Source organism: Carassius carassius, chromosome 16, assembly GCF_963082965.1.
Source record: "Carassius carassius chromosome 16, fCarCar2.1, whole genome shotgun sequence".
Classification (NCBI taxonomy): Eukaryota; Metazoa; Chordata; class Actinopteri; order Cypriniformes; family Cyprinidae; genus Carassius; species Carassius carassius.
The window spans coordinates 32,864,027-32,882,440 of record NC_081770.1 but is presented as its reverse complement, the minus strand read 5'-3'; the positions used below and the strand labels follow the sequence as shown (position 1 = coordinate 32,882,440).

The 18,414-nt window shown below is 37.0% G+C and overlaps 1 protein-coding gene across 3 annotated transcripts in view; it reads right to left on the bottom strand.

Moving 5' to 3' along the window:
• Positions 1-1,573: 1,573 nt before the first annotated feature.
• Positions 1,574-18,414, bottom strand: part of LOC132160156 (kinesin light chain 1-like) — a 31,905-nt gene continuing 15,064 nt past the window's right edge. Inside the window, exons 2-16 of one of the 3 annotated variants that reach the window (XM_059569898.1) lie at positions 16,409-16,660; positions 16,061-16,291; positions 14,394-14,463; positions 13,130-13,358; positions 12,152-12,239; positions 11,786-11,887; positions 11,487-11,660; positions 10,812-10,911; positions 8,986-9,035; positions 8,246-8,313; positions 7,929-8,037; positions 7,732-7,851; positions 2,280-2,398; positions 2,110-2,173; positions 1,574-2,032 (exon numbers count right to left, since the gene is read on the bottom strand). In XM_059569898.1, the coding sequence (XP_059425881.1) occupies positions 1,949-2,032; positions 2,110-2,173; positions 2,280-2,398; positions 7,732-7,851; positions 7,929-8,037; positions 8,246-8,313; positions 8,986-9,035; positions 10,812-10,911; positions 11,487-11,660; positions 11,786-11,887; positions 12,152-12,239; positions 13,130-13,358; positions 14,394-14,463; positions 16,061-16,291; positions 16,409-16,657 (1,857 nt within the window). In that variant the 5' untranslated portion in view covers positions 16,658-16,660 and the 3' untranslated portion in view covers positions 1,574-1,948. Of the gene's footprint in view, positions 2,033-2,109; positions 2,174-2,279; positions 2,399-5,356; positions 5,685-7,727; positions 7,852-7,928; positions 8,038-8,245; positions 8,314-8,985; positions 9,036-10,811; positions 10,912-11,486; positions 11,661-11,785; positions 11,888-12,151; positions 12,240-13,129; positions 13,359-14,393; positions 14,464-16,060; positions 16,292-16,408; positions 16,661-18,414 lie in introns of those variants that run through there. The other 2 variants (XM_059569899.1, XM_059569900.1) reach the window with 2 other exon arrangements.

Sequence of the window (18,414 nt, the reverse complement as noted above, 5' to 3'; positions counted from 1 at the left end):
TTTTCAGCGATTTAGGTGAGTGCATTTTTTTGACAGCATTGTCATTTGTACACACAACTTTATGAAAAAAGCATTCTTTTTCGTAAAGCAAGTTTTAAAACAAATAAAGCACATATGTTTCTAATATTCCACCTTTCCATATTACCACACTTATTTCTTGAGCCTTTCAAATCTGAAGCATTAAATAGGAGTTTCCACTTGTTATTTACTTATAACTTTGCCTTTGATAAAGTCATATGTAAGACGTTATAAAAGATACTTTCATTGCTCCTTGCCCAGACCAGCAAAATTAAGTATTGACGTACAAGAAATGAAATGGACATTGCACTAAAACGTTTTATTTCAATCAAACCAAATCAGACAGTGGAAGTTCATACAAGTGTCTACTTTTTGTCCAGCAAATGACTCTCTCGCTCTCTCAAAAAAGTGCTTTCAGAAGATACTTATATGCTTAGACGAACACATCTAAGCAGAAGAACCCTGAGAAGTCCTAGACACTGGAGCATGAAATGATTAGAAACCATAGACCTTAGCAGAACTAGTTTTTTAATATAAACCCATTCCTCTTCGCCAGTGAGACAGGATGTTCAATAACACACGTGGACTGGAAAGCTCATTTAGTGTAGTACAAATATCAAACCAATACATGTAAATTACATATATTCAAAACCCATATATAAAGATTCCATATTTATTCCAAATTAAAAATTTGCAATGGAAAAAAAATGAGAAGATGGTTGAACAGAGTAAAAAAAAAAACTACATCAGACACAGTTAGAGAAACTCACCTTTAAATCAGGACATATTCATCACATAATGAATGAGCGACTGGACTAAAACTGAATCAGGTCAGGAGGAACACAACACCTCTCTTGAGCTCTGAACAATGCTCGTGCTCCGAGGTCAGATTTCACTGCTAAATATGTGTCAAAAGGATATTTAATACCTGAGAGAAAGAGCCAGGTGGATTCTGCTCGTTCCCACTGGGGATAACAATCACTCATTACACAATTCAGATCCGTACACACATCTGATTTACATCTCACAAATCAGGTTGTTGTTGTTGTTTTGCCAAAGTTAATTGTGACTTTTTATCTGGCAATTCTGACTTTTTTCTTGGAATTCTGACTTTTTTCTTGGAATTCTAAATGTAGCATGATACATTTTATCTGGCAATTCTGACTTTTCTCACAGTTCTGAATCTGCAACTTGCAATTCGGACTATTTTTCTCATAATTGGCAAATATAAACTAAGATTAGTGAGATTTTATTTTTTTTGCAAACTCTGGACGTTTAGGCTACATCTTAAATTTCAGATATTTTCCCCCCTGCCATGGATAAATATATGTTTTTCTTGTAATTCTGAATTTACATCTCTACTGTTGTTGTTTTTTTATTTTACTTTTTATCCTGCAATTCTGATCAATTCAACAATGCACTTCAGTCTTTTTTTCTCATAAACATCTTACAGTTCAGGGTTGTTTTTAATTATGTAATTATGAATTTTTATCTTACATTTCTGATTTTGTATTCTCAGAATTGGAAGATAGAATCTCAAGATTTGCAAGAAAGCAATTGCAATTACCCTTTTTATTTATTTATTAAATCCCTGGTGGAAACAAGCTTCCATATTTTGGTCTGTACAGTAAGACTTAGGAAGACCTTAGTGCACAAGTAGGTTAGTTTTATGAATCTTTCAGTTGTTTTTGGAGTTTGACGCCAACCATTTCCATTCACTTTCATTTGACGGAAAAAGAGCTGTTAGTGAAATGTGTTTTTTGTGGTCCACATGATAACGAGTTTTCATTTCTGGATGAACTATTCCTTGTAGAAAAAGAAACATGCATGATTTATATGAGTGTGTAAAGCCAAAAGCATTTCTGATTGAAATCACATGAACCAAAGCGTACAAATGTAGTGAGAAATGAGTCCGAACATGCATGCGGTTTCACTGGTCTGTGCTTTTGTACAGCTCCACTGTGCTTGAGCTCAGAGGCCTGCTGTTTCTCAACGTCCTCGCCACTCCCGAACCCTGTGACGAAACGAATGACTCCATTAATCTCCTTTAAAACAAATCAGATGAAACCCTGAGCTCACACAGCAGCTCACCTGAAAAGAGTCGTCCTCATCTCCATTAGTGTTCAGGTAGCCGAGGGACGCGGCTCTCTTCATGCTGTGTGCGATGAACAACCACTCGTTTACAAGAGAGAAACTCACTCGACTGTATCAGGCGCTAAAGCTGGGTTCAGTGCTCATCAATCTGTGTCTGTGTGACTCACTTTGTGTTGCGAGGCTCTGGTGGCATGGTTCCTTGGATTTTCTTCACCAGCATCTCGCTGCTCCTGCGCAGGACTTCCCTCAGCTTCCCAAAAGAGCCACTTCTCCTGAGAGAACCGTCCTGAACGCAAACACAGGCCCGAATTAAAACTGACTGTTGCTTTGTGTTTTTCATCTTATGCCCAAACTGTGTTGGGCTGCTTGGGATTCTCAAACAAACATTGCAGGGTTTACTTTTCAAGGTCAGCCAATTATAGCTGTGTCTGCGAAGTATGAAAGTACCTGATCACTTAAAATCAGTGCACTGGAGATTTCGGTTTTAGAGCAATCAGTAAACCTTCGACCATGACGTAAATGAGACAAAAAGCTATTCAACAGATTATAGAAACACATTAGGGTCCGAGCGATTTCATTGGCTGAGAGGCCTTTTATGGGAATTCAATCCAGTGCCTGATTAGAAAACCTACACGTTTGATTCATACAGCATCTTAACTTTGTAAATACAACAATTAATTTGTGTTTTATGTTATTAAAAATAAACAAGCAAGCCCAGCTCCCAGACAAAAAAAAAGTAACAATAAATTACTTACATAAAAACTAGTGGTCAAATTATTAATCGCATTCAAAATAAATGTTTTGTTTTACATAACGTGTGTGTATATTTATGATGCATATATATTGCATGCATATATTTAAGAAAAATGGTATGTTTATCCTCCTGAGACCCGAGAGTTTGCCTGGTGTGCATTTTATAATTGTTCTTGCTATTTGGGATATGTAGGACCTAATAAGTATAATTTAATTATAAAATATATTTATATAACATATTTTAGTTATATTTATATGAATATATTCATGTAAATACAAGTTAATCAAAATACACATGTGTTTGTATTTACATATACAGTACATAATAAATATACACATTACCAATGCATATTTCATGTAAACAAAAACGTTTATTTTGGATGCAATTAATAGTGACTGAGTTGGCATTAAATCTCATCTGAGCTACACACTGCCGTTTTGGAGTTGTTCAGCTATGCAAACAGTCTTTACTAAAATGCCAAATCCAACATCATGCTAAAATCAAGACGTGTAACAGCCCATATGCCCTTGAGATGTGAAATGACCCTTTGGCTTTGCTTTAATGCATGCTCTGTGCTGTCATGGTTGAAGAAAACGGAGGCAAACACAAGCTGTGTGACCAATGCCAGTCACAGAAACTAGGTCACCGTGTGTGCCTCCAACAAAACATGCACTCATAATTCCCATTCAAGCACACAGACGGAGGCCAGGCCACTAACTCCAAGCCTTTATTGGGTTAGATGTCAGATGAGCTTAATGGAGACATACATCAGCGTGCAGAAAGAGCCAAATATATACATCCCATGAATCTGCAGTGACATTAATTCATCAATCGTGAATAGTGAACACCTACTGTAATACGCTAAAAGATTAAAGGTGTCATTTCAATGCCAGACTTGCTAAAATAGCTTCAGTTTCTGAAGAAGCTCACTCACCGCCTCTACTGTTGACATACTGAACTTTTGGCCTTTCTTAAAGTCTGAAGGCAATGAAGAATGAGTTTAGCCTACTTGACACATACCCAACCAAACCCGTAGACTAAAACTGAACATCATTATGAGTGGGAACAAAATGTGAGTAGCAAATAATAGACTTAGTTCAAGTATTTTTAAAGTTTGTATGAAATAAAGATTACCAAACTAAATGGTAGTTATGCAATAACTAGAGTTATGTAACATGGTCCAAAGGTTTGAGACCATAAAATCTGAAAACAAAGATATAAATGTACAACTAAGAAAATATATGAAAGAAAAAGAAGAAGAAGAAGAAGTCTTTAAATTCTGCACTACTTTTAAGTCACTAGCATGAAGTTGTGATTTTTAAAGTGGTAAGTCGTTTACTCGCCCTTGTGTTGTTTTTAAAACCGTACAAATTGATGTTAATTTTCCAATTTAACCTTTCAATTGTTGTGACTTGGGAAATAAATGCAATTGGTACAGAATGCCAAATTATCAGCAGACTCAGAGGTTTGGACTCCATTGTATTTCCATATACACTACACTTTCCCTTTTGCTAGATTAACCATTCATTTAAGAGAGAGTTGGCCAGAACAATATGCACCTGTGTGTTTATTAACAGGGATATCTGCTAAATAACAGCAATGAAATATAACACAGGTTAACACAACAGTATATTGAATTATTATTATGATCTGTTCAGTAGTTATACCAGTCAAACCTTTAGGGCCAGTACAATTATTTTATTCATTTATCGTAATTAGTATTTTGATTGCGAAAGAATACACGGATCAAAGCAATGGTAAAGACTTAAAGTTAAATATTATATTTGAGATAAAATGCTGTTCTTTGGACATTGTATTCTTCGGGGGATCATGATTGCCACAAAAATATTTGGTTTTTAACATTGATAATAATCAGAAATGTTTCGTGAGCAGCGAATCATCATATTAGTACGGAGCCTAACAATTTAGAAAATCAAGGAAACAAATTAGTGCGCATAATTTATAAATCGAGGGAACGAAATAATAAATCATGCACACATCATTTTCCTGCATGCCATAAATTATGTGTATGTTTACTAATTAATTCCCTTGATTTGCTAAATTGTGAGACTTTCAAAACATGAGAACGAATTAGTACATCGAGGGATTTAATTCGAATACCGTGCACATTTTTTATTTATTTTTTCATATTATTTAGAGTGATTTCTGTAGATCATGTGACACTGAAGTCTGCAGTAATGATGCTGAAAATACAGTTTCGATCACAGGAATAATTAACAGTTTAAGAGATAGTAACATTATATATATTGTTATATATTATACTGTAATAATATTTCACTGTATTTTTGATCAAATACATGCAGCCTTGGAAAGAAGAAGTGACTTCTTTCAAAAACATAAACAGAAATCATACAGACCCAAAACATTTGAAAAGAGTTTCCCATTTACCATAACATTACTGCAATGACATTGGGAATTTCCTTGACATTATGGGGCAGAAATGTGCCTAACTTTCACAACAATCTCATTTCTTTTAATTTGTCCTGTTCATAAGTTTCACACGTGTGTCTCACTGAGGTTGTATACTACAGATTATAAACCAGTGTAACACAGTTAACAATGCAGACACGAACACAGACATCACAGAGAACAACAGAGGAGCAACACCAGTCTGTGTTTGGAAGAATCAGAGAAAGAGAGAGCAGGAAATGTAAGACGATATCCCATCAGCCTTTGCAAGAGTGAAAGCTGTGCTGGGCTTCTCTCCACACGCACTCCACCCGGAAGAAAGCAATCCATTTACATCCGATCTGATTTGTTGTAAGAGCAGACAGAGGAAGATGAGGAGAGCTTAGGCCTAATGCAGAGAGAGAAAGAGAGAGAACGCACATGAAGACACTCACATCTGTTAGTATCTCAAGATTTCACCTGATTAAAACTGGAAGGATTTGTTTTGTTAGTATATATTAATGTATCAAGGTACTCAATTAAACACACTTTAGATATGACGTGCAAGTCAAACTGGTTTCTACGAAAACTTTGTTTATCATCATAGTTCATGGTAGGCACATTTCTACATTATAAGTAATATGGAGAAAATGAATGGACTTATAACTTCTGGGATACGACTCTATTGCACTCTTGATTTGGCTCTCGCTTGTGTTTTATAATCACAGACGCTTAATTATACGGTCTACAGGACGATGTATAAAAATAGCTCTGCAGTGATTGTGAATCGTAGCAGTAGTAATGTAATGCTAGTGTCAGTGATGAGGGTTTGTGGGTAAGCAGAGAATGACTGCCGCTAGTTAGCCACAGATGACTGATGTCACACAGGATATGACATCAGCAGGGGACCACGGTCACTTGGCAGACTGAAGAGACTGCAATGCAGCACTGACCAGTGACCACAGGCCGTGTCAATGTCAATACCACAGCCAGATAACACAACATCATTACTGTCTTAATCATTTTGGTTTGCAATTCAAGCTTCACTCTGAGATCGTTTAAAATGATGAATATTTAATCATTGAAATACTTCTAAGTTTTAATCAAATAATATATACTGAACATATGAGAAAACATGCACTAATATATTGAGCTCCATATATGACAAAAACAAGATCTTGTGACCAAATATCACACCCCCGCCCCACCCCCAAAGCGAGTGAATGCATTAATGAAATTCTTGACTTGGGACTCCTTATTTTTTTGATATTGTACAACAAGGAACTTGAATTAAGAAAGAAAATTTGGTAGATTTTGATTTCGTGCAAATCGACAATGTATGTTTAATGCAAGTATGGCGTAATGCTGTCAGCTATTTGGCCATTTCCCTAACTTACACTGCTTTGCTAACTTTTGCCACATGCCACTCTTCAAAACAAAGATATGTTAGACAACACAAAATCGACAGGTATACAGACGAATTTTGTATTGACGAATTAGTGATATCTGTCAGATAGCGAGGACATTTTATGAGTATTATTCCAAAAAACACTTACTACGCAGACACTAATGGTGATGGTAAAAAAATGAGGTGGAGGGTAAAATTATATTTATTTGATTTTGCATTCTGTTGCATAATGTTGTAGGATTGTGACACTTTTGCGAAAGAAGGCAAATGTTTTGCGAGAGACTGCGTGACATTTGCGGAAAAACGCGAATGTTTTGCAAGAGATTGCAAAGTTTCTAATGAAGCCTGACACCTTTGCAAAAGAACGCAAATGTTTTGCGAGAGAATGCAAAGTTTCTCAGGGAGAGCAACAAATTTGCAAAAGAACACAAATGTTTTGCGAGAGAATGCATGACACATTTGCATAAAAACGTGAATGTTTTGCAAGAGATTGCAACGTTTCATAGGGAGCGCAACACATTTGCGAAAGAACGCAAATGTTTTGAGGGAGATTGCAAAGTTTCTAAGGGAGCCTGACACTTTTGCGAAAGAACGCAAATGTTTTGCGAGAGAATGCAAAGTTTCTCAGGGAACGCAATACATTTCATGAGCTAGAACACAAATGTTTTGTGAGAAAATGCTGAGAGAAGTTTCTCAGTGAGTGCCACACTTTTGCAAAAGAATGCAATACTTTTGGAACAGAATGGTTGGCAAGAAAAAACACGTTATGTGAAAAATGCAAAGTTTACTAGGGGAACTAAACAGTATTTGTGAGAAATGGCAAATTTTTACGAGACATGCTAAAGTTTCTCAGGGGAATGCAGTAATCTTGCATCTTGCAATACAAAGAATACAGAGTTCCTCTGAGAAATGTAATACTTTTGCGAGAGCATGCAGAAGCATTAGAGTATGATTTTTCCTCCCATCTCCCATGTTTTCATCACCATGTCCCCTTAGGGGCTTCATACACTTAAAGCAGCTTAACATGACAAAGATATTAGTAACTCACCCCATTCCACTCCACACTGCCCTCTTCTCCAGCATCACCGGTGCAGTCGTACTTCACGCTGGAGACTGATGCAGTGCTCCTCCGCCTCTCTCCATCTCTCTGAGGATCCACTGCTGCTCCCTGACACACACACACACGCGTTATAAAGACATCATGTGTCCCAGCATACACCTCTTTGATTCTCACAGATGTTGCACCTGTCTGCGGGACCTCAAGGCACACTCCTCTAGGGTCTCAGCCGCCTCTATTTTCCCCTGCTTACGGTACAGAGCACCCAGGTTCCTCAGCGTGGTGTTCACCGTGGGGCTGTGTATGAAAAACACACACACAGTCTCATATAATTCCCAACACACTTAATATTCAAACTAGGTTTGCATTTTCTGAAGAAAGAAGCAGCACTTGCAAAAAAGAAACTGGGGAACGGAATACTTGAAGTTTCAGCTGGACTAACTGCAGACAGCAGTTTTAGCTCTGGGGCACGTATGTTTGGGTAATCGTAGCTGCTTTTTCTCACCTGTTGACCTTGCAGGCTTTGTACCAGCCGCTGTAATCCCCATGATGATTCCCATCTGCCAACTTTCCCTGAGAGAAAAGGAGGAGGAAAACACACAGAGACAGACAGTGAAGTCTCAGGATCTTCTCAGCTGTCAATCGTCCAGTCAGGGAAACGAAATCTTCAAAACATTTACACTACAGGTTGAGGAAAGGCATGGGGAATTAATTGGTCCTTTACGAAGTCTAAGTGTCTGACGAAACCCAGCCAAAGAACAAGATGCAGAGGCAAAAATATTTTTGCTGAGGCATTTATTTCGAGCCAGGACTGAAAAAACACAAAACACTGGCAGACTAAGGATAACCAACCATGAGTTTCAACGGTCTCAATATGGCAGTAAGCCTAAACAGAGCAGCAAAACAGTCATAGAGGACCAGAAAGGGGCCGTCCTCTAGTGTCCTCCTCCAGCTAAACCCCAGTGAGCGTCTGTGGGTTGACTGCAGCGCAATCCTTATTCACAGTTGTTCGGATTCGTTTCCTCCGGATCTTGTTACTGTTTGTGAAAAGCTAGAATTGTTTTCAGTTCAGGCTCTGTGCAACAAAAGGTGAATATACTGAGAGCGGGTGGTGACTTTCTGTTTCCACTATATCAGCTTCCCACATGAGCATTTCAGCATTTCACCCCCCCCCCCCCCACACCCACACACACACATGCACACACACACACACACACACACACGCATGTGCTAGCAGAAACCTACTTTGCTCTCTTGTCTTTCCTCAGCGTGCATCCAGATGGGTTTATTTTCAGCTGCAGACACAGAGAAACAGTTCCACTACTGTAATCAGCCATTACAAAAACACAATCATATTTATTATTATTATTATAATTTATCTATAAATGTAGCAAGAGAATTGCTAAGCTGTTTTTCTAAGGCACTCTGAACAGTGGTTCGATGATATTTCAGTTTCTAGATATGACTGGGTTCCTCCTACAACTTTAGGTTTAGGTTACAAAGGTTACAGGAGTTTCATAGCTAGGTTTTATACTTGTCAAAATCATTATGAATGGAAGCTTGTTTGCATAATTGAATAAAAATTAAAAAGTTACTATAAAAGTACTTTTTTATCTTACAATTCAGACTTTTTCCCCCCAATTATGTGATTATAATCATGAAATGTTGACTTTTTTCCCAACTTGTGTGTTATAAAATCGTAAAAAAAAAAAGCAAGACATAAAATCAGAATTGCAAGATGTAAACTCAAAATTGTAAGAAAATTTTTTTCCCATTGAAATTGGACTCACAGTTGCAACTTTTTATCTCACACTTCAGACTTTTTTCACAATTGTGTGACATAAACTCACATTTCGGACTTTTTTTCTGTAAATTGCACGACATAAATTCGCAATCACAAGTTCTGAAGTCAGAATTGCAAGATATAAACTCAAAATTGTAAGAAAATCGCCAGTCTTCTTTACATTAGAATTGGACGTTATTACTCAAAATTGCAACTTTTTATCTCACAGTTTTGAGAAAATGAGTTAAGAAAAATGTCAGAATCGTGAGATATAAATGCACAATTGTAAGAAAAAAAGTCTGAATTGCGAGAAAAAAGTTTTGCGATAAATACGTGTGTATATAGACACACCTTTTCTTACTTTATAACTTGTAATTGTGAGTTTATATCATGGAATTCTGAGGAAAATAGTCAGAATTGAAAGATAAAAATTACACAATTATGCAATAGTCGCAATTACCCTTTTTTAAGTGGAGGAGATGGGCTTTCATACGTATGGGATCGAACAATAACTACATTCTTGAAGCTTTGTCATTTACCAAAAGTGCACCAGGTGAACATGTATGAAAACTGTCAAGAGCACAAAATAAATTTGGCATGAACATATGAAACAGAAAATATAGAAAAACGTTGATTTATTGAAATCAAGTGTGAAATCAACATTAAAATGATTAACAAAATCATATAGACAACACACAAATCAACACAATATAAAATGACAAAAAAAGGATGAGATCTTTAAAATAAAAGAAAGTCAAAAATGATGTAACAGAGAACGCTTCCTGAAAGTTGTACAACTTCCAAGTAAAAGAAAGGGAAATCACAGATACAAACCATCTGTTCAGTTTTTCGTACACTAAAGTGCTTTGCACTTCTGCTTTCGCATTTATTTTGGAGACATTCACATTGAATAGTTTGAAGCAGTTCACTAATATAGCGTCCATATTTAAAAGTCGATTCATAAAACATATACATATATGGCAAGAACATGTAAAATTTAGTCCCAAAACCTCCTGAGTGTGAATTAATCCTATATTTTCTGCTATTAAAAAGGTGTTTTATCAGATGTGTTTGCTCCTGGATTTCTGTGAATGGTGGTAAACCAGAGGTCAGGTTTTGCAGATATCAAGAGTCACGCGTCGGCTGGTGAAGTCATCAATGCGTATCATTCAGCAATGACAACAGTTTCATAGCATCGCCAAAAAAAGAAAAGAAAGCCCTTTTGTGAGAAGCATGCAGGCTGTCAGCTAATGAATAATGAAGAGCCATAATCAAGAAATGATCGTACCATCTACAGATCCAAACTCTTTCTCGTGGGCGCGCGTCAGGATCTCTTTGTACAGGATCTCAGCTTCCTTGTACTTGCCCTGTTTCAGATAGCATGAGGCCTGCAGGAAAAATAATAAAGAAGCAATTTTACAATGATGGCACACTCTTAAAAAAGGTATGTGTACAATTATTTCTAGTACAATATGTGACTCTGGACCACAAAACCAGTCATAAGAGTCAATTTTGTGAAATAATCAAGCTTTCCATTGATGTATGGTTTGTTAACCACATCAACTCTGGGGACCCACCGGTGGGTCCAATATTGCATATGCCTAATTCTCAAAAAATCAAAATAACAGCTGAAGTGGTTAAGATAGGACAATATTTGGCTGAAATACAGATATTTGAAAATCTGTAATCTGAGGCTGCAAAAAAAAAAATCAAAATATTGAGAAAATCGCCTTTAAAGTTTTCCAAATGAGGTTTTGATATATTTACAGAAGGAAATTTCCAAAATATCTTCATGGAACATGATCTTGAATTAATATTCTGATGATTTTCTGGCATGAATGAAAAATTGATCATTTTGACCAATACAATGTATTTTTGGTTATTGCTACAAATATGATGTTTTAAAAATAGCCCTCTTAACAATGAATGAGTGTTTTCTTTTTTGAGTGCTGATTCTATTCACCAGGTTGTTTTTGGTCTTGGCCACATTGGGGTCGTCGGGTCCCAGTTTTTTCTCGTAGATGTCTAGAGCCCTGCAGTAATAATACTCCACCTCGTCATACTTGGCCTGATTCTGACAGAGCAGAGCCAGATTATTCAGCTGCTTGGCCACGTCTGGGTGCTCCCGCCCCAACACCTGAGCAATGAAAGACACAGAAACATCATTACAATATGGCTGACTGGGCACAGAAGACATGGCTATTCAAATCTAATTTGAATCAGTTGACACGACACAAACAGGCCAGGTTTTTCTGATAGTACCTTCTCTCTGATCTCCAAGGCTCTCTTGCACAGTGGTTCTGCTTCCTTGTATTTTCCTCTCTTTCCGTACAGGACCGCCAGGTTGTTGAGGGTGGCTGCCACCTGGATTAGAAATGAAACACTGATTATTACAGGGTGCAGTTTGGATCCAGACACTGTTCATGGACCGTTTGTCATAAATACAACAAAAGCTTTCTCAGAAATCACAGGCTCCAATCTGATTGACTGGCTTTAAAGTGCCATTGTTCCTATAGGTCTATACAGAACTAGTTTCTGGATTTGAAGTTTGGAAGACATTTAGTAGCAAACATAGTGGATGGGATCCCAATCCTGTTTTTAGTGTAATATGTCCTCTGTTGTACTTACGGCTGGGTGGTCATTGCCCAGGGTCTTTTCTCTGATTGACAGGGCGTCATTAAGGAGATGAGCAGCTTCCTTGTATTTATTCTGGTCCCTGGGTAAAAAGAAAAACAATAAAGTCTCATTTCGAGATGCTTATTTCAGTAGGTCTAGTGGGCAAACTTCTTCCGATGGAAGACAATGAATAAAAAAAAGGTAAGTGCGAGATATAAATTCTGACTTTTTTCTTAGAATTGCATGATATAAACTCACAACTGTATTTTCTCTGAACTGAACTTTATAACACGCAATCGCGATATTGCATCATCAATCAATAAATTAGGCAAATTTGCAAACAGAATTGCCAGTTCTGAAAGAGGAAAAAAAAAAAAAAAAAAAAAAAAAAATTATATATATATATATATATATATATATATATATATATATAATATGACATAATTTGATGAAATGTAAAGACTGATTAAGTACATCTCAAGACATAAACATTACTTTGTTCTTTATTCAATCTTTTCTGGCAAAGCTGGTTGAAGGAAGTCTTGCTGATTAAAGAAGGTAAGTTCTGTCCTCATTTACTCGCATCACTCTAAACCCAACAAAATTACTTTATCTCTTCAGTGGAACACAAAAGAAGAAATTTAGAAAACTGTACTGTTTTTTTTGTCAATGCATTTACAAATAATGGAAACTGGAGCATCGAAAGCGAAGCTAATACACTATAAAAGTGGCACAATAGAACTCCAAGTGATAAATAAATGCTTTCTGAGGTAATAAGTCATTATGTGTTTAATACTTTTAAATATAGCCATGTTGACCATGCTTTTTGATGCTTTTGTGTCCTTTATGATGCTAGAAAGCTACAGTGCCTGTTTACAGTTTTTTTTTTGTCTTTTTTGAGTTTGATGCAACTATGAACATTTAGGTTTGTAATGACATGGGAGTGGAGTAATTAAAGACATGCACCTACACATGAGCAAGCACACGCACCTGTAGACCAGAGCCAGGATGTTGAGCATGGTGGCCACATCGGGATGGTCATGTCCAGAGGTTTTCTCCAGGTCCTCCAGAGCCTGTTTGCAGAGAGGCACAGCCACCTCGTAGCGGCCCTGAGCAGCGTACTGGATCACCAGGTTATGGAGGGTCCTGAGGCGCGCTGGGATCTCGTACCCTCCCTGCTGAGCAGCAGCAAGCGCGGCGCTGTTGTGCCGGTGTGAGACTGAAGAGGGCGACAGAGAGTAACACTGCTGATATCATCAAAAATATGAACTGTATGGTTCCACCAGCTCTGTCTCAAATGGCATTCTTGTGGTTAGCCTCTACTCCACAGTTCGGTAATGCGAAGCCACATTGACTTGGGTAGTACACCAACATGGCATCCACACACATCAATGCAGACTTTGCAAAAGGACTGAAAGGACATGCAAAAGAAATGAGAGATGGCCAAATTCACTTCAAATGTGCCATACAGTGTCAGTAGTGTTAAACAAGCATTAACAACAAGCATCATGGCCTGTTCACACCAAGAACAACTATATTGATTACTTTATTAACGACCATAGCTTTCTTTTTATTATAAGCAGACACTGCCTTTATGCCATCTTTTGCTTTTAATGCTTAAATGCTAAAATTGTCTATTGCACTGCACCAAACATTTTTTACATTTTAAACACAATATATATTTTACAAAATAAATTGGACTCTGAAAATCAAAGCCATATGTCTAAACAAGTTGAGTTCCGAATTTGAAGTTGATCTCACAAAAATGGAAGATCCTGGGAGATTTTGTTTAGTTTTTGATGCTTTCTCCTGTCACAAATTATTACATATCTGTCACATTTCACTTTTATTACAAAACTGTTGCCAAATATGGAACCTTGAGTATCAGACCTTTCCACCAATATGTTTTTTTCTTTAGATTAGAAAAATATGGTAAAGCAGCATCCAATTTGAATAGTTTTCACAGAATGACTTTTGAGTGCATTGAAGATTTTGAATGATACCTAATTTAATATGCAATAAATAAAATATATATGAAAAGGAAAAAGGCAATCGATGTAGAGCTGCCAAGTGTCCTACTAAAAGGTAACAGGTTAAAGTTACGTTCAATCAAATTAGAAATCCAATTAAAATTGTTCATCAGCTGAAAAACATAAAATAAAAATTATTCTGAAAGTGAATAGCGAAGTCCACACTACAAGCTGTAATGTGGATTTGTTAGGGTGATTATTGTATCATGTTTGCACTTCCTTACCCTGGTCGTCTTCATCATTGGGAAACAAATCGTCCAGGCCATCTCTGGGAGTCTCACTATTTTTTTCTTCCTAAAACAAAATCAAAGAATTATTAGTATTATTTTTTAAATATTCAATTTAGTACAACTGCTGTTTATATACAGTTTGTGCTGTGCTAAGACTATAAGTCTTATATATTATATTTATTCCTAGAGTCAGCTGCATCTGTCCATGCATGACTGTCTTTAGAGCTTTTAATGACCTCATTAATATAGAAAATAACAGCATGAAACAGCCTTTCATGAAATATAAATGACAAGCTAGAGGCAACTATCATTTTAACAGATAGAGTGTCTTCAAATGCATCCAATGCAGAAAGAGAAAAATGAAAAACATTGGGCTGAAGTAAAGGAGATGACCTTCTGTTCACTAAGAAATATTATTTACTAATTCATCACACATTAGCAATGAAGATCTTCTTTGTAACATCTCCATCCAGCAAAACAGAGTCATCCATTCAAACTGACAACAAATCAATGCTGGCTGCACTTACAGGAAGAAGGACACGGCTCATTTCCCAAGAAAAGCCAGGATATTGCTGCAGAGGAGGTTTAACCCATAGTTGTCTTTTTATTCGTTTATAAGTCCACTTAAAATGTTCATTCTTGGGTTCTTGAACCAAAAACATTGTAATTTAGTTTTCAAATTTAGTAAATTACTTATAAATGTATTAAAATGAACTCAAAATCAAAGCGATTCAAGGGATACACCAGATTTATTTTAGTTATCTAAAATGAAAACCATAGGCTTTAAATAAAATAAAGTATTACTACAGAAAACTAAACTGCAATTATAATTATAAAAAACTATATAGATATATTGTAAAAGAAAACAAAAATAATAAAAACAACAAAATTACTAAAATAAATTGAATAAAAAACTGAAAATTATAGACAGATAGATAGATAGATAGATAGATAGATAGATAGATAGATAGATAGATAGATAGATAGATAGATAATCAAACATTAATAGGGATACATGTCTCAGCATATTGTATATTGGGAAAAAACAACAACAGTTCATTTTGTTTAAAAGGACAGTTGCAATAAGATTAATGGCAACCGTGTTATTTTATTATTTAAATAATGCAATAGTATTTATTAATATTTGATTTGGCCGTAATTTGTTTATTTTTTTTGTAATTGTAGTTTAAATTTTAGAAACTGTGTTGTGCTTTTGTTTTTTATACATACTTGTCATTTGTCATATACATATATAGTTTTAATTTATTTTTGTTTCAAATTTAGTTTAAGTAATTTAATTGTAAAACTTCAGATTAAACTGGCTTAATATCAGTTAGTCGCCAGGGGAACATTTCTTATTTTGGCTTTATATTTAATATTTGATCTAATATTTATACAGTATTTTATTTTTACCTTATTTCAGCTTTATTTAAATAAGTGAGATTTGTTTTGATAGTTTTAGGTTTAGTAAACAATAACAACACACAATGACACTTGAGGTAGAACTAGCACCATGAACTTTCTTTCTGCTTCATAAACTTTTCCTATATTATTTCCTACAGTATTTAAAAAATAAAAATAGATATCAGAAAAAAAAATGCAACATGATGTAATTGTTTTTTTCTTGTGCCAGTATAATGATCCACCCCATAGACACTGACCTCTGGAGAGACCCCATCATCATATTTCTTGAGCTGGTTCATGAACTCCAGATGTTTCTTCTCCTCCTCCAGCTGTGCGACGCTCTGTTCGCTCTTCTGGAGCTTCTGCTGGGTGTTGGCTAGCTCATCTCTCAGCCACTGGTTCTCCTGACAGAGCCGTCGCACCTGAGCACGCATCTTCTGCTTCTCTGACTCCACTGCGTTCAGGTGGTTGGACAGGGCCATCATCACCTGATATGTAATATTTTTTCATCATTAACTAGTTCAGCAATGGATGCTGACTTTCTATGAATTCAATGGTCTTCACCATATCCATTCACCCCACCCCATACTATCATCGTCTCTCACCTGTGCTTCCCCCAGGCCCAGCTCAATCATCTCCACAGACTTGCGCAGCAGACTGGACTTCTCATGAACCAAACTGGCCTCCTCATCTTTCTTTAAGCACTGGATGGTCTCCACCAGACTCTGCAGGATGGAGTTGTGCTCACTCTTGAGAGCTTCCAGACCCTGGATCACCAGTTTAGTGCTGGAGATTATATCCTCCTGTGTCAGCTTCTCTAGTCTCTCCTCATGTGGATAAACCATGGTGGACATGCTCTGTGAAGGAAAAGGTGAAGGATTGAGGTTTTGGAATTGACGTATGAATTATTTCAATTATATCTCATTGAACTTCATTATTAGTGAACTTCAAATCACAATATATTTGTAATTATGCTAGAAGAAATGGCAACAAATGTGCCTAAACTCAACAAACAAACAAAACAAAAACACATAAAAGCATAAAAAAGAACTTTATAGAAATTTTGACACAGTGTTTATTGCTAGGAAAACACACATTACATATAAAAACTGTAATGTCCAATGTATAAATAAAGTAAAGGATATCATAAGTCAGATTGTACAGCATCATGAAAAAGTATTATTCAATTATAAATGTTTTTAGAGCAAGCATTTGTTACGTAATGTGGTTAATGTAGAAACTCTCTTGAAGAGGAATAGTAAGAAAATATACTTTTAATCACAAGTGCTCAGGAAACAGAAACAATTTAGGCCAGACCTGATGACAGTTTTAACTGATTTTTAGCCTTATAATTATCTGAACGCACACACACTAGCACACACACACTAGAGAAATCTACCAAACCACAAGACCACACACTTGTTGACTGTAGGGACGATTTCACAGTGACATAAGATCTCACGGAGACTAGCAAGATCAAATCTGACTAGAGTAAAATGGAGAAATCTCACAAATGGAGAACAATCAAAGTTGTTTCACAGTGAAAAACAAAGCATAAAAAAGAATATGGGTGATGTCTTCTACTTTTGTAGCATGTTCGTAGCAGATATAGAAAGGCAAGGCAAGACAAGGCAAGGCAAGTTTATTTATATAGCACATTTCATACACAATGGTAATTCAAAGTGCTTTACATAAAAGAAAGTAAAATAATAATGAAGAAAAATAATAAGCAATTTTAAAACTTTTAAAATTGTGGTGGAGGAAGGTCAACGATTGACCAAGGCAGAGCTGAAGGAACTAGATAAACTAGCAGCGTTGGGGTGATAGGGCACAGTGAATATGAGGGCGGGGGAATATTATTGAGCCAAAGTGGAGCCATTGGGTCAGAGGGATGCGGTGGAGTCTGGGGCTCAGTGGTTGGAGGTGGAGACAGGAAATCCTCACGCCAGGCGGAGCTGGACACTGAAAGGCTAGGCACAAATCAGAGCAGAGAACCAGTAGAGACTCAGCAACACAGGAGAACAGAAGCTGGGTGGAACCAGTGGAGTCGCAGGAGATCCTAGACTGGGTGGAACCAGCAGATACTCTGGAGATTCAGGGCTGGGTGGAACCAGTGGAGAGATTCAGAGCTAGATTTAGAGCTGGGTTGAACCAGAGGCGACTTAGGAGATTCAGGGCTGGATGAAACCAGCAGAGATTCAAGAGATTCAGGGCTGGGTGGAACCAGTGGAGACTCAGGAGATTCAGGGCAGGGTGGAACCATAGGCGACTTAGAAAATTCTGAGCTGGGTGGAACCAGCGGAGACTAAAGAGGTTCAGGGCTGGGTGGAACCAGAGGCAACTCAAGAGATTCAGAACTGGGTGGAACCAGCGGAGACTAAAGAGATTCAGAACTGGGTGGAACCAGCAGAGGATTAGAAGATTCAGGGCTAGGTGGAACCAGCGGAGACTTAAGAGATTCAGAGCTGGGCCAAACCAGAGGCAACTCAAGAGATTCAGAGCTGGGTGGAACCAGAGGAGACTAAGGAGATTCAGAACTGGGTGGAACCAGCGGAGACTTAAGAGATTCAGAGCTGGGTGGAACCAGAGGAGACTTAGGAGATTCAGGGCT